Source organism: Euprymna scolopes, chromosome 35 (assembly GCF_053919585.1).
Source record: "Euprymna scolopes isolate OS-2025 chromosome 35, ASM5391958v1, whole genome shotgun sequence".
In the NCBI taxonomy this organism is placed as follows: domain Eukaryota; kingdom Metazoa; phylum Mollusca; class Cephalopoda; order Sepiida; family Sepiolidae; genus Euprymna; species Euprymna scolopes.
The window spans coordinates 34,494,562-34,509,798 of NC_136516.1; the positions used below are offsets into that span (position 1 = coordinate 34,494,562).

Below are 15,237 nucleotides of genomic sequence, written 5' to 3' on the forward strand. Positions count from 1 at the left end.
TCTCCATTTTTACACTGAACATCTACAGAATGCCAACATCAATATATTACATATGAATGAGTCCCCTGTGGAATTTCCACAGGTCCGGCTAGTAGTTAATGATTGTTGTTGAAATATATGCAATGCGTGCTGTAAGAAAAGTCGACACAATGGAAGGAACTGATTCTGGAATAACAGAATGATGGAATGGACATTTAAGATGTTAATGAGTTGCCGTAAAAGAAGCAGATGGCATGAAATATTGTTAAAGTAATTATGGAATCACAAATTGACAATTAGTGATAAGTAGGGCTAGGACAACAGCCCTACTTATCACTAATTGTTTTGACTATTGAGTGTGTATCAATTGATATCTTATAAGCTTTTATATAGAGTGATGTGGTTCTCGGTTGATTAACTGTGTCGGATATATATTCAAGAGTCGAAACAATGAAAAGAATATACTGTTATCACAGCCCTAGTGATAAGTTATCAGTGTTTAATGAAGACAAAATGATAAATTAAGTATATTATGAAATATTTTATGAAATCGTATATACGGAACACAATTAGAAAATGTGGAAGATTGCTGTAATTTACATCTGTATCATTTGCAAACGGTTTATGTTGCTAAAATATTTTGGTGTGGTGGTGGCAGTGCATCTTACTGGAGTATGACAACTTCAGTATCTTTTATGACTTAAAGTTAAAAAAAATTTCTTTTTATTTTTTCCAATCAATTTATCAAAAAAATGAATAACACTAGAGACTTTTCATATAATTCATAAGTTAAAAAAAAAAATCAATCATGTTTGATGTTTACACTGTTTTTATTAGTCAGTGAAATCATGCTGATCAATTATAAGCTTGCTTCTTAGATATATTAAGATTAGTACTTCTTAGCAAGGTTTTGTAGAATTTTATGTAGCTTCTCTTGTGTATTGGAAGTCAATATTTTATATTTTTTCTGATTTACGGTTTTTTTTGTTTTTTTTTTGCAGATGGTGTCCAAGGCCATCTATGACTATACGGCTGCTGACACTGATGAAGTTTCCTTTGTGGAAGGGGATATCATCATTCATTGCCAGCCCATCGACCAGGGTTGGATGGAAGGTACTGTTGAGCGAACAGCTCAACGTGGAATGCTGCCTTCCAACTATGTACAATCTGTTTAAATCAAGTCAGATATACTTTGCCTGCCCTCTCGCCCTAACTATATATATACATATATATACAGCCTGTAATCTGCCAACATGACCCCCACATCCCCCCAAGTATTCACCTTCTGGCAACTTTCTATTGTCATGACAAATGTTTACTTTTTATCCTTCCCCCATTAATCCTCTTCAAAAGAAAAAAAAAAAATTCAAAATTATAAAATGAATTAAAAAAATGTTAAAATGTAATAAAATAATTAAAAAAAAACAAAAAAAACCCTAGTCTTGGCAAGACCATGACTCGTGACATTGACACAAAAAAAAAAAAAAAAGAGGACCTATTTTAGTGGACAATTTTCTGTGGAATCGTTTTGTAGTGCTGTCATCACTCCTTGGCATAACTTGTTTCTTTTCAATTGGCACGGCACCGTGACATTCTCTATTGGAGGCCGACTCATGGTGTGACTCAGAACCAAAACTGGAGGTCGATTTGAGAATTGTAGAATTTCAAATATCTGAAAAAAAAAAAAAAAAATTAAGTTTGTTAGAACCATCTAAAGAATTATTTTTTGTAAATTTTTATCTTTGTCTTTAACTGTGAAAGAGGTGAGAACAAAAAGAAATCCCATTCTGTTTCTTTTTCATCATATAAAAATATTATGTTTACTTTTTTTTTTTTTAAAATTAGTAAACAGATATTGTTTTAAAAGCTTTTTAGAAAGGAAGAAGTAACTTAGAAAAATTAATTCTGCTATTAGTATATTTATTGTTTGGAATAATAACAATACCATAGGCTAAAAATATTTGATTGATTTCAATCGAACTTGTATTGTTTTAAAAAAAAGAGCTTTTGAAAGAAATCTGGCTTTATACAAAGTCTTACTACTTGTCCGATGAGTTGGCCTTTAATATAAAATATCATGCACTGCACTTCTTTTTTTTTTTTTTTTGTCTTTAACTTCAAAAGAGGGAGAACAAGAATACCCCCCCCCCCATTTTTTTTTTTTTGTTTTTTTTTTTTTAATGTATAAATGGTTCTTTCTCTGAAACCACTTCCTCAACGTCTGGTTTGTAACTCACCAGGTCTGATGTCTCGTTTTAGGGTATTTTTAGTTCTTTCCCAGGATCCCCTTACATTGAAAAACAAAAATAAGGAAACATCTGTGTGCTGTACGTACTCGTGATGAAACGAAAATATATTAAAAAAAATCACATAAATTGATAAAGTAGTTTTATTTTTTAAATAAGAAAATCAAATTTGATCAGTATCTAAGAAGTAACTGTCCTGTAATTTTTTTTTTGGGGGGGGGATCTCAAACAAGGAAGAAAACTAAACAGCAATTCATTTTACTTGATTTATCTTGTAATGCCTATGAATTCCCATTAACCGTTAAAAAATGATTTTCTTTATAAGAATAAAATTACTTGATCAATGTAAATGTTTTTTTTTTTTTGTTTTTTTTAATAGGATATTTTCATTTCATCATGAATATGTATATCATATAGATTTTTCTTTATTTTTGTTTAATATAGGGGAAATTCTGGACAAGAACCATATTTTCTATAAAAGTTTTTGTTTATTCTGCTATCAAAAATACAAAAAAAAAAACTATTTTAGTAGTTTGGAAATAAATTATATTTCTAAAATTAAATTCCTATTTCTGACATATTAAAAAAAATTTGCTTGAAAATTTAATTTTTTCTTTTAAATTATTTAAAGTTTATTAATTTTCAATTTAAAACTGCAACTGTTAAACCTACAATTTGTTGAGTTAAGATTTTCGTCTTTACGTTTGGTTCGTTTACGTAACAAATTCTGCTTTCACTGGCACATTTTGCGTTTTTTTTTTTTTTTTTTTTTTTTTTTTTTTGGTTTCTTTGTAAATCTAATGCAGTTATTTCTTTTTATAAATTTAAAAAATGAAAAATACAACAAATTGTCTAATGAAAAATGTTTTAAATAAAATAAATAAAACACTGACTTTCATTTGCTGGCGTTTCTATGAATTTCGATATCAGGCAAAATTTTCTGTGCACGATAATTTAATTTTTCTTATGACTTTGTTCTGCATTTATCAGTTCTTTGTTTAAACCTTCCAAAAATATTTTCACATCAATAGAAACCTCTATCAAATAATGAACAAATTTATTTCAGAGTTTAAGCTATTATATATAATATGGAATTTTCTAAAAGTAGATACATTATAATTAATAGAAATGCCAATTTTTATGTATATAAAATATATATATATAGGGTGCCTCAAAAAAATATGTAATCATACTTTGACTGACTATAAAACCTTTATGAACATATAGTGATATGGAATAGAATAGCTTGCAGGAGATGAATGTAATTGAAGAATCATATTCACAAATGTTCAAATTGATGACCATTATTGTCCAGACACCGCTGATAATAATTGAAGTGTGAGTACATTTGTTTTTTAGTATGTGTGTGTTTGTGTGAGTACATTTGTTTTTTAGTATGTGTGTGTTTGTGTGTATGTATATATGAGAGATTTATGAAAAAGTTGAAGTAAAAAAATTTGAATTATTATATTTCAAGGAATTTATATAAGGCACAATTAATTACGAATTCAAGATATATGGAATCTTGCAAATAAAATTAACTTCAACATTGAGTGTTGATTTTTTTGAGCATGATTACAAAATGTCAATTTGTATATTACTGAATTATGTATACACACATGCAAACGAATAGTCATGCAATGCTTATGGGGTTTTATCATGACATGCAAGTTTGTCTGTGGTGGAAAACATCAATGTCATGCTTTTGCAGTCGAATGGCTATTAAATCATAGTTTGTATGAGAGGGAGTGTACAGAACCTTTTTTTTATTTATTTATTAAAGACCAATTGACTAGAGTGCTTAATTACTAGCGTAACAGTTGAACATATATTTTTTAAATAGGTAAAAACAAGCTTTTTTTTTTTTTTTTTTTTTTTTTTTTTTTTTTTTTTAAGAAACAAACCTGAGCTTTTGTAGCAATACTGCTTCTAGGTAGATTCCCATAAACCTAAGCAGGCACGTGTAGCTAATTTTCACCATTATTGAATAAGAATTAGAATGTCATAAACTAAACTTCTGGTTGACCCCGAATTATGCTGCAGTTTAAGGAAACGTGTTTGAATTGAAAGTGAATATGCTATCGGGGGAGGGGGGCATATTTTGTCGCCTTCATTGTTAAATGACTGAGATTAGTTGCTTAGACTATAATGACTTTCAGAACGTTTCATTTTATATATAACACACACACACACACACACAGTCCTTATTTCTTACAAAATAATAATTGTGTGTAAGTTTTCTTTCTCTCCCTTACTCGATTTCCTTTTTCTTTTTTATTTGTGAGATTCTTTGATTTCTCTCCTCTTCATCGCAGACAGAAGAAGCATCCTTACTAATATTTCTGTTCTTGGACAGAACTTTTTCCTGGAACAAACGCAGACAAATGCAGAGCGTCTTATGACAACTAAAATAAAACTCGCGTCTCAATCCCCCTCCCCCTTTTAAAAAAAAAAAAAAAGGAAAAAAAAGCAGTAAATAAGTGATTTTTATTTCAGTTTAAGGGAGATAATCCTACTCGGAATTTTTTTTTTTTCCAACATAAGATTTTGAAAAAGCTGAGGGGAGTCAGGTTTGAGTTACGCCCCTTTTCTCCTGCTGCTGTTTGCTTATCTGTCTGTGTTTGAGTCTGTCATTGATGACTGACCAACACGATAAAATGCCAAGGGCATTTGATGTTAATATTTGCTTGTAAATAAACACTTTCCCTTTGACTCTTAAAAAAAAAATAAATAAATAAAAAAAAAAAAAAATCCCCTTCAATATGGTTGTTTACTAAATACATACATACATACGCATCGCATTTCTTACTGAGGAGAGAATTTTTTAAAAATTCAAAAAAAAAAAAAATTTGAAATAAATCTTGAAAAAATAAATAAAATGAATCCTAAAAATAAAATACAAGAGGTAAAAATAATTGTGTTCAGGCAATTTTATTCTTACCAAAGATTGTGAATTAAACCTTTTATCTGTTTATAATTTTTTTTTTTTTTAAATAAATGTCGAATAACAAATTTATTAAAAGATAAATATATATAAAAAAAAAAAAACGAATAAAAAAAAATTTTGGGTGACAAACACAAAATAACAGCTTGATAATTGCTTAAAAAAAAAAATTGTAAAAATGAAAAAAAAAAATTTTTTTAATTACTATTTTTTAACTCTTTTGTTGGAGGGGGGTCATAAAAGGGTGAAAGTGGCTTCGATACATAATTTTCTATTACAAAATTACATATATGGAACAGTATCAAATAAAGACGTCTGATCTTGAACAAACAAAACGGCTCAATATTCTTTTAGATAGAGCTATATTATTAATAGAAGATAATAAATTGTATCAAACTGAACACTTTACTGTAGTTTTGTGGCTGGTCCGATTGCTAGAAGAGTTACAATTTTTTTATACAGACGTCCTTAAACGTTTGGATAAAACAAATTTTAAAACTTTATTCACATATTTACGGATGTTTGACAAAGATGGTAGTATTTCTGATGATTGAATCGGTCATCAAACTGCAGTGATGTTTATGGAAGTACAATTTATCAAAATTATGGATATGTACTGTTTTATTTTTTATTTTTATTTTTTTTTTACAATCGGACATCACAGCCAATCATCACCAGAGCCTAACGGAGGTTGAAACTAGAAATTTCTTGATGTGTGTCTGTAGTTGAGCTCTGTTGTCTGATTGTGGCAAAAAAATATTAATTTGCAATGATTATAAACCTTCCCTTGAGTGGATGGTGTGTAACCTTTTTTGCTACGAGTGGCATAACCTTTAATCCTTAGTAACCCTCACCCAAACAAACCCAACAGAATACTTAGTTAAGAAAAAGGTAAACCACGATATCACTGGGACCTTTTTTGTAGGGTCGTAGCTCTTCCATTCAAACTGTTGTCCTTCCACTATGTCCCCTCATTCCTCTTCAAAAGAAAGAAAATTTAAAAAAAAGAAAAACAAAACCCGTTTTTTTTTTTTTTTTCCTACCCTGATTTATAAGTGTGGGTGTCAGAAAGGGAGCTGCGCAATTTAACTTCCAATTTTGAAAAAAAAAAAAAAAAAAAAAAAATGACATTCTCAAACCGGCGTGCAGTTATTTTGTTGGTTTTGAGACTATTTTAATTTCAATCTAAGTCTCCTATCCTTCCCTCATTTTTGTGTCCGGACTTGTTTTTAAGATAAACTTAAAATGAAATAAATTGTATTGAATCTGGAGATTTTTTTTTTATGTTTGTTATTCTGTAAGCAATATTTTTTTTTTTTATAAAAAGAATTATTTCAGTCAATCCTAAAGTGCTTGCATCCCTCACTCGTGTGTGCGTGCATGCCTACGTGTTACAGAAGATTAGAAAAACATTGGTACCGTTAGTAGTTCAAATCTGTTACTTCAAAATCTTCTGTTTTTATCTGTCTGAAGGTAGATATAAAGAGGCCGAGTGACCAGATATTGCTCTCTTTGTTTTGGATTTGAAAGTAATGATACCAATGTTTTTCTGATCTTCTGTAACCCATGTGTGTGTGTGTGTCTATTATGCTCTTATTTGATACTTTAATTATAATTGAGCATTTTGCTGTTCTCCCCTACTAACCTTACATAGGTGTGTGTGTGTGTATGTATATATATATATATATACATACACATACACACCTAAGGAAACCCCTCCTCCTTTTCTCTCAGTTGTTTTATCTCCCCTTTCTCACAGTTATTATTTACCCCCCCCCCTCCTCCAACTCCTGCCTTTTTTGTGGGCAAACCTGAAACACTTATATTCTAATTTTGTCTTTTGCTGTTTATTTGTTTTTTTTCTGTATTTTTTTTTTTTGTTTTGTTCTCATTTTAAAGCGAGTGAGTTTTCTCTCCATAAAATCCAATGAAAAAACAAAAAACAAAAAAAAATCCAAAATTGCCCAATATAAATTAATTGCACAGCTCGCAAGAAATAAATTCATAAATAAAATCTTTTTCTTCTGTGTTTCGTTTTTTTTTTTTTTTTTTTTTTAAGTGGTTTTATGTGATGGACTTGCAACTTTGCTGACCTTGGCTGTAGAAAGTTTTTCTTATTTAGAATTCTATTTAATTAAAAAAAAACAAAAAAAAACAATGTATATATGACACTGAACAAAGGTGTCATATTCCAAAAATCACATGAATTGATCAAGTAGTTTTTTATTTTTAACCAAGATCAAATTTTATGACGAGCGACCATGTTGTGTTTTAGAATGTTAAAATTTAAGGGTGACAACTCAGTTCGTCTACCGAGATTTTTTGTATTTAAAATAATTAAAACTTTTAATCACTAAATATCATAAATTGATTTTCTTAATTATAAAAAAAATACTTAATCAATTTACATGGTTTTTGGAATATGACATCTTCGTTCCATGACGAGTATGTACATCATAAAGATTTTTCTGTATTTTTGCTGGTTTTTTTTTAATTTCGAAAAATTTTTAGATATGAATAAGAAATTTTATGAGTTTTTAAGGTTATGTTATTCTATTATTTCAATGACAATTTCTGAACAAAAACTTTTACATATGTTTCTGGGTGAATCTGAAGCAATCAAGGGTCATCCAGGTTGTGTTAGATCTTTCTTTCAATCTTTGATCGCTTATTTGTCATTCTTCTCCGGATTTTCTCTTGGGTTATCCTTAGACTTGTCACTCTTCTGATGAAGAGGGTGTCAATTTGGACCATCCATGATTGCTTTTCCCATAAATGTGTAACACTTAGTTTGTTCCAAAATTATCATTCACTCACCGAAAGATATAATCCTGATTTAATATTAAAAAAACACATTGAGCTTCATCTTTACCTCTGGAAATTGATTCCTAGGCAAATCAGAGCCATATAACTTTTAGATATGTATGCATGTGTACATATATGGCACAAGTTTATAATACAAATTTCAAGATGTTGACCATCTTACAATTTATTCCTTTAAGTATGTTGACATGCATAATTCTTGACATCACCTGTTTCGTTGCGCAAAATCATTCATTTAATTATATGAATTAATGAATCTATTCTATTAACTCCTCAGAAGAAATAGCACTTGTCGATTCATGAAACTAATAAGGAATAAATGGTAAGATGGTCAACATCTTGAAATTTGGAATATAGACACTTATCATTTATCTGTCAAATGCTCTGTAATTACATTGAGCTTCATAAATTAAAGGATTGGTATAAATAAAAGTTGAAATATAATTTAAAAATAGAACATATTTCCACACACACACACACACACACATATATATATATATATATATATATATATATATATATATAAATTATAATTATGAAGGAAAAACGTTTTTTAATATCATGATTAAAAATAAAGTAATAAAAAAAAAATGTCAGCTGACTGGATCTTTCTTACAATCTTTGATCGCTTCTTTGTCATTCTTCTCTGGATTTTCTCTTAGATTATCCTCAGACTCTCAGACTTGTCGTTCTTCTGATGAAGAGGGTGACAATTTGGACTCAACAAGAGCGGTATCAAAGGATATATTTTTATAAAAAGAAAAGTGGTAGGAACTATGTATATGTGAAATAATAAAAAAAAAATGGTAGGAAGTATGTATATGTGAAATAATAAAAAAAAAATGGTAGGAAGTATGTATATGTGAAATAATTAAAAAAAATGGTAAGAACTATGTATATGTGAAATAATAAAAAAAAAATGGTAAGAACTATGTATATGTAAAATAATAAAAAAAAAAATGGTAGGAAGTATGTATATGTGAAATAATAAAAAAAAATGGTAAGAACTATGTATATGTGAAATAATAAAAAAAAAAATGGTAGGAAGTATGTATATGTGAAATAATAAAAAAAAAATGGTAAGAACTATGTATATGTAAAATAATAAAAAAAAAATGGTAGGAAGTATGTATATGTGAAATAATAAAAAAAAATGGTAAGAACTATGTATATGTGAAATAATAAAAAAAAAAATGGTAGGAAGTATGTATATGTGAAATAATAAAAAAAAAATGGTAAGAACTATGTATATGTAAAATAATAAAAAAAAAATGGTAGGAAGTATGTATATGTGAAATAATAAAAAAAAAATGGTAAGAACTATGTATATGTGAAATAATAAAAAAAAAATGGTAAGAACTATGTATGTGAAATAATTAAAAAAAAATGGTAGGAAGTATGTATATGTGAAATAATAAAAAAAAATGGTAGGAAGTATGTATATGTGAAATAATAAAAAAAAAATGGTAAGAACTATGTATATGTGAAATAATAAAAAAAAAATGGTAGGAAATATGTATATGTGAAATAATAAAAAAAAAAATGGTAAGAACTATGTATATGTGAAATAATAAAAAAAAAAATAATAGGAACTATGTATATGTGAAATAATAAATAAAAATGGTAGGAAGTATGTATATGTGAAATAATAAAAAAAAAATGGTAGGAACTATGTATATGTAAAATACATACTTCCTACCTCTTTTATTATTATATGTAAAATAAAAAAAAAATGGTAGGAAGTATGTATATGTGAAATAAAAAAAAATGGTAAGAACAATGTATATGTGAAATAATAAAAAAAAAAATGATAGGAACTATGTATATGTGAAATAATAAAAAAAAAAATGGTAGGAAGTATGTATATGTGGAATAATAAAAAAAAAATGGTAGGAAGTATGTATATGTGAAATAATTAAAAAAAATGGTAAGAACTATGTATATGTGAAATAATAAAAAAAAAATGGTAAGAACTATGTATATGTAAAATAATAAAAAAAAAAATGGTAGGAAGTATGTATATGTGAAATAATAAAAAAAAATGGTAAGAACTATGTATATGTGAAATAATAAAAAAAAAAATGGTAGGAAGTATGTATATGTGAAATAATAAAAAAAAAATGGTAAGAACTATGTATATGTAAAATAATAAAAAAAAAATGGTAGGAAGTATGTATATGTGAAATAATAAAAAAAAATGGTAAGAACTATGTATATGTGAAATAATAAAAAAAAAAATGGTAGGAAGTATGTATATGTGAAATAATAAAAAAAAAATGGTAAGAACTATGTATATGTAAAATAATAAAAAAAAAATGGTAGGAAGTATGTATATGTGAAATAATAAAAAAAAAATGGTAAGAACTATGTATATGTGAAATAATAAAAAAAAAATGGTAAGAACTATGTATGTGAAATAATTAAAAAAAAAATGGTAGGAAGTATGTATATGTGAAATAATAAAAAAAAATGGTAGGAAGTATGTATATGTGAAATAATAAAAAAAAAAATGGTAAGAACTATGTATATGTGAAATAATAAAAAAAAAATGGTAGGAAATATGTATATGTGAAATAATAAAAAAAAAAATGGTAAGAACTATGTATATGTGAAATAATAAAAAAAAAAATAATAGGAACTATGTATATGTGAAATAATAAATAAAAATGGTAGGAAGTATGTATATGTGAAATAATAAAAAAAAAATGGTAGGAACTATGTATATGTAAAATACATACTTCCTACCTCTTTTATTATTATATGTAAAATAAAAAAAAAATGGTAGGAAGTATGTATATGTGAAATAAAAAAAAATGGTAAGAACAATGTATATGTGAAATAATAAAAAAAAAATGATAGGAACTATGTATATGTGAAATAATAAAAAAAAAATGGTAGGAAGTATGTATATGTGAAATAATAAAAAAAAAATGGTATGAAGTATGTATATGTGAAATAATAAAAAAAAAAATGGTAGGAAGTATGTATATGTGAAATAATAAAAAAAAAATGGTAGGAAGTATGTATATGTGAAATAATAAAAAAAAATGGTAGGAAGTATGTATATGTGAAATAATAATAAAAAAATGGTAGGAAGTATGTATATGTGAAATAATAAAAAAAAAAATGGTAGGAAGTATGTATATGTGAAATAATAAAAAAAAAATGGTAGGAAGTATGTATATGTGAAATAATAAAAAAAAAATGGTAGGAAGTATGTATATGTGAAATAATAAAAAAAAATGGTAGGAAGTATGTATATGTGAAATAATAAAAAAAAAATGGTAAGAACTATGTATATGTGAAATAATAAAAAAAAATGGTAAGAACTATGTATATGTGAAATAATAAAAAAAAAATGGTAGGAAGTATGTATATGTGAAATAATAAAAAAAAAATGGTAAGAACTATGTATATGTAAAATAATAAAAAAAAAATGGTAGGAAGTATGTATATGTGAAATAATAAACAAAAAATGGTAAGAACTATGTATATGTGAAATAATAATAAAAAAAATGGTAGGAAGTATGTATATGTGAAATAATAAAAAAAAAAATGGTAAGAACTATGTATATGTAAAATAATTAAAAAAATGGTAGGAAGTATGTATATGTGAAATAATAAAAAAAAAATGGTAAGAACTATGTATATGTAAAATAATAAAAAAAAAATGGTAGGAAGTATGTATATGTGAAATAATTAAAAAAAAATGGTAAGAACTATGTATGTGAAATAATAAAAAAAAAATGGTAGGAAGTATGTATATGTGAAATAATAAAAAAAAATGGTAGGAAGTATGTATATGTGAAATAATAAAAAAAAATGGTAAGAACTATGTATATGTGAAATAATAAAAAAAAAATGGTAGGAAGTATGTATATGTGAAATAAAAAAAAATGGTAAGAACTATGTATATGTGAAATAATAAAAAAAAAAATAATAGGAACTATGTATATGTGAAATAATAAATAAAAATGGTAGGAAGTATGTATATGTGAAATAATAAAAAAAAATGGTAGGAACTATGTATATGTGAAATAATAATAAAAGAGGTAGGAAGTATGTATATGTGAAATAAAAAAAAATGGTAGGAAGTATGTATATGTAAAATAAAAAAAAAATGGTAAGAACTATGTATATGTGAAATTATAATAAAAGAGGTAGGAAGTATGTATATGTGAAATAAAAAAAAAATGGTAGGAAGTATGTATATGTAAAATAAAAAAAAAATGGTAGGAAGTATGTATATGTGAAATAATAATAAAAGAGGTAGGAAGTATGTATATGTGAAATAAAAAAAAAAATGGTAGGAAGTATGTATATGTGAAATAAAAAAAAAAAATGGTAGGAAGTATGTATATGTGAAATAATAAAAAAAAAAATGGTAGGAAGTATGTATATGTGAAATAATAATAATTAAAAAAAGCATTATGGTGTGTTTCTACATATATACAGTAGAACCCCGGGATACGGCATTAATTTGTTCCGGAGTTGGGATCGTAAGATGAAATTGCCGTATGGCGGGGGCATACGCAAAATTTTATACAGCACATGTTAAAAATTATTAACAAAATACAGTTGAGTATATAATCAAATAATATAAATAACACCGTAAAGCGGGGCAAATACCATAACCAGGGGGGCGGAAAAACATTGTATTCCACATAGTAAACTGAAAAAAACGTATCCCGGGGTTATACTATATATATATATATATATATATATATATAGATAGTGTGTGTATTATTAGAGACTGTTTTATTATTACTTTTTATTTTTAGTCATGAATATTAAAAAACAGATCTTCGTAATTGCGCTAAATAAATTCTGTACTAACCCAAAAATCATGAAATATATATGCGTGTTTATTTTACACCTTACAGGAAAAAATTTTTATGTCTATTCTTATAAAATAAAATTTCTTGCTGTATTACAACGAAAAAAAAAAAAATTTCACTAAAAACCTTATTTTCTATATCCACCTACAAAAATTAAGTTTTTGTTTTTCGATCTCTAAAACAAAGGAAAAAAAAATTTTATTTAAAAAATTTTTTTTTATACTCCTTCTTTTCACAAAATGGGGAGATGAGACCTTAGCTTTAAAAATAATGTGATTTCTCTGGGAACTTTGGAACGGTTTTGCCCTGCCTTACGGTGTTATTTATAATGTTATTTGATTATATACATTGTATTATATACTGTATTTTGTTAATAATTTTTAATGCTGTATCCCAGGGTTCTACTGTATCTATCTATCCACACACACATGTGTATATGTGTGTGTGTGTGTGTTGATTTTTGTCTGTCTGTGTAAAGAATGGTCTCTAGTAAACTATTGTCAATTTTTGGTCTACACACTTGAAATTTGATATTGAGATGATTTGGACCAAGTTCAATTTGGTTTTTAGCCAGTAAAGATAGCTGCTAAGAGGTCAAAATTGAAAAAAATGAATTGGAACTTGGCAGGCATAAGTCGACTAAACATTTTATTTCTACATGTGCACAAAGTCCTGATATCCATCTGTTGTTAGCTCATATGGTAACAAATAAGGCCGGACAACTGCCTTGGTTTTAATTTTAGTTGATGGCATCCAAGACTTTTTTATTTTTGAAAATCACTATTATATATTAGGTACAATATAATAATCAATAGAGTATTGATTCTATAAGAATAAATACACAATCTGCATGAATTAAAATATATTTTAGTATATTTTACAATCAGGCAACCTGCTTGCTCAGAATAAAAGACAATTGGAATCATCTTTACCGAATTCTGACTTTCTGTAAATATATTTGCTGCCATAAAAACATTTTTTTTTTTAATTCCCATCTTAAAGAATAAAAACAATCCTGTGGATTCCATTTCATTCAGCATATTATTTGGAATTGGAGAATTGTTTTCTAAACATAAAAATGTCGCCAGTTTTGTACAATTATTCCTAACCCTCTCCTATATGTTGTCTCCTCCCTTTTTTTGTCTCTGCCCTGAAGACTTCTTTTAAACATTAAATCCCCAACATTGAATTATCTTTTTTTAGATTTTTTAAATTGTGAATTGGCCTTAATCGAAGCAGTACCTATAACAGGCCTGCCAACTATGTAAATAGGGCCACAACTGAAGGTGGCCATGATGGTCCTATCAGTGAGAGAAAGGTTAATAGCAAGTTGTAAAAAAAGTAAACTTGGCCATTCATCTTATTACGTTCCCCTCCTGTGCATAAGATAATGAATCCAATGCATTTCATTCAAGACGATACCCATAACGTCTGCCAACCATGCAAGTAAGTGAAGTACATAGGAGTCAAGTTTAGAGATTGTGCTGAAGAAACCAAATGGCTGCCTGATTTCAAGTTTTATGTGAAAATGGAAAATGAAACGTAATTCAAAGCCAACACGGTTTCCGTTTTTGCATAAAAACATACTGAATTGTTAACAGCAAATAGTGAAACAAAGTAAAACTATTGTGTAATTATTTTGCAAAAATATTTTATTGAAAAAAAAAAATTCTTGTCTTAGAGTTTGTAATTATTATTCAAAATTTAAGTCTTTATTGAAGTATAAAAATATTTTTTTAAAAAAGTAGAAAATATTGTTCTAATATATTAGTGATGAATTTAGGGTGCTAAAACCTACATGGTTGAAAAATGTTTGCTTTTTTTTCTTTTTTTTTAGTCATAGAATTTTTTAAGAATAAAATTTTTCTTAATTTTTATATATTTTTTTAAATCAATAAAAGAAAACATTGTCTTAAAATTATAATTGGTGCAACTGCACTATAATAGTGGAATTCGGAAAATGAAAAGATCATTTAAAATAAATAAAAATAATGGTATCTACTCACTTTTTGTGTCATTTTCAACTAAAAGCAATATCTACTTAATTGGCACGTAAATACTTAAATATTGCTACATTATTTAAAAAAAAAAAAGTTTTAAATCTGTATCGTACCCCCCCCCACACACACCACCACCATTTTTCTTTGAGAACATGTGACATAAGGGAAGTAACTCAGTCACAATTTATTGAAAAATTGTCAGTAGTTACACGCTATTTATCTCCCTTTGGAACTCTTCGGTGTTTTATTTTAGTCAAACATTTTATTTTCGCTAATTTTCGTCGAAAAAATGTTGTCTTTAATTTTTTTTCTACCTTATCGTTTTTCGTAATTTTTGGATATATTCATTACTGTAACATGACAATTAAGTAGACCTTTAGCTTGCGTTGAAATCCAATATAAAAAAT

The 15,237-nt window shown here is 26.8% G+C and overlaps 1 protein-coding gene and 1 long non-coding RNA gene across 9 annotated transcripts in view; one reads left to right on the forward strand and one right to left on the reverse strand.

The window, feature by feature from the left end:
• LOC145259805 (LIM and SH3 domain protein F42H10.3-like) overlaps positions 1 to 1,739 on the forward strand; it is a 398,993-nt gene extending 397,254 nt beyond the window's left edge. For all 7 annotated transcript variants that reach the window (XM_080117590.1, XM_080117591.1, XM_080117592.1 and 4 more), the window contains one exon: positions 981 to 1,739. In XM_080117590.1, the coding sequence (XP_079973716.1) occupies positions 981 to 1,154 (174 nt within the window). In that variant the 3' untranslated portion in view covers positions 1,155 to 1,739. The remainder of the gene's footprint in view (positions 1 to 980) is intronic.
• On the reverse strand, positions 1,475 to 14,949 carry LOC145259806 (uncharacterized). Of its 2 annotated transcripts, none has more exons than XR_013864209.1 (2): positions 14,837 to 14,949; positions 1,475 to 1,651 (listed from the first exon to the last, which is right to left on the reverse strand). It is a non-coding gene; the product is annotated as an uncharacterized LOC145259806 (long non-coding RNA). The 2 variants fall into 2 exon arrangements; XR_013864210.1 differs by lacking the exon at positions 14,837 to 14,949 and adding an exon at positions 6,589 to 6,719 and having other exon boundaries at positions 1,539 to 1,651.
• Between the last annotated feature and the right edge of the window lie 288 nt (positions 14,950 to 15,237).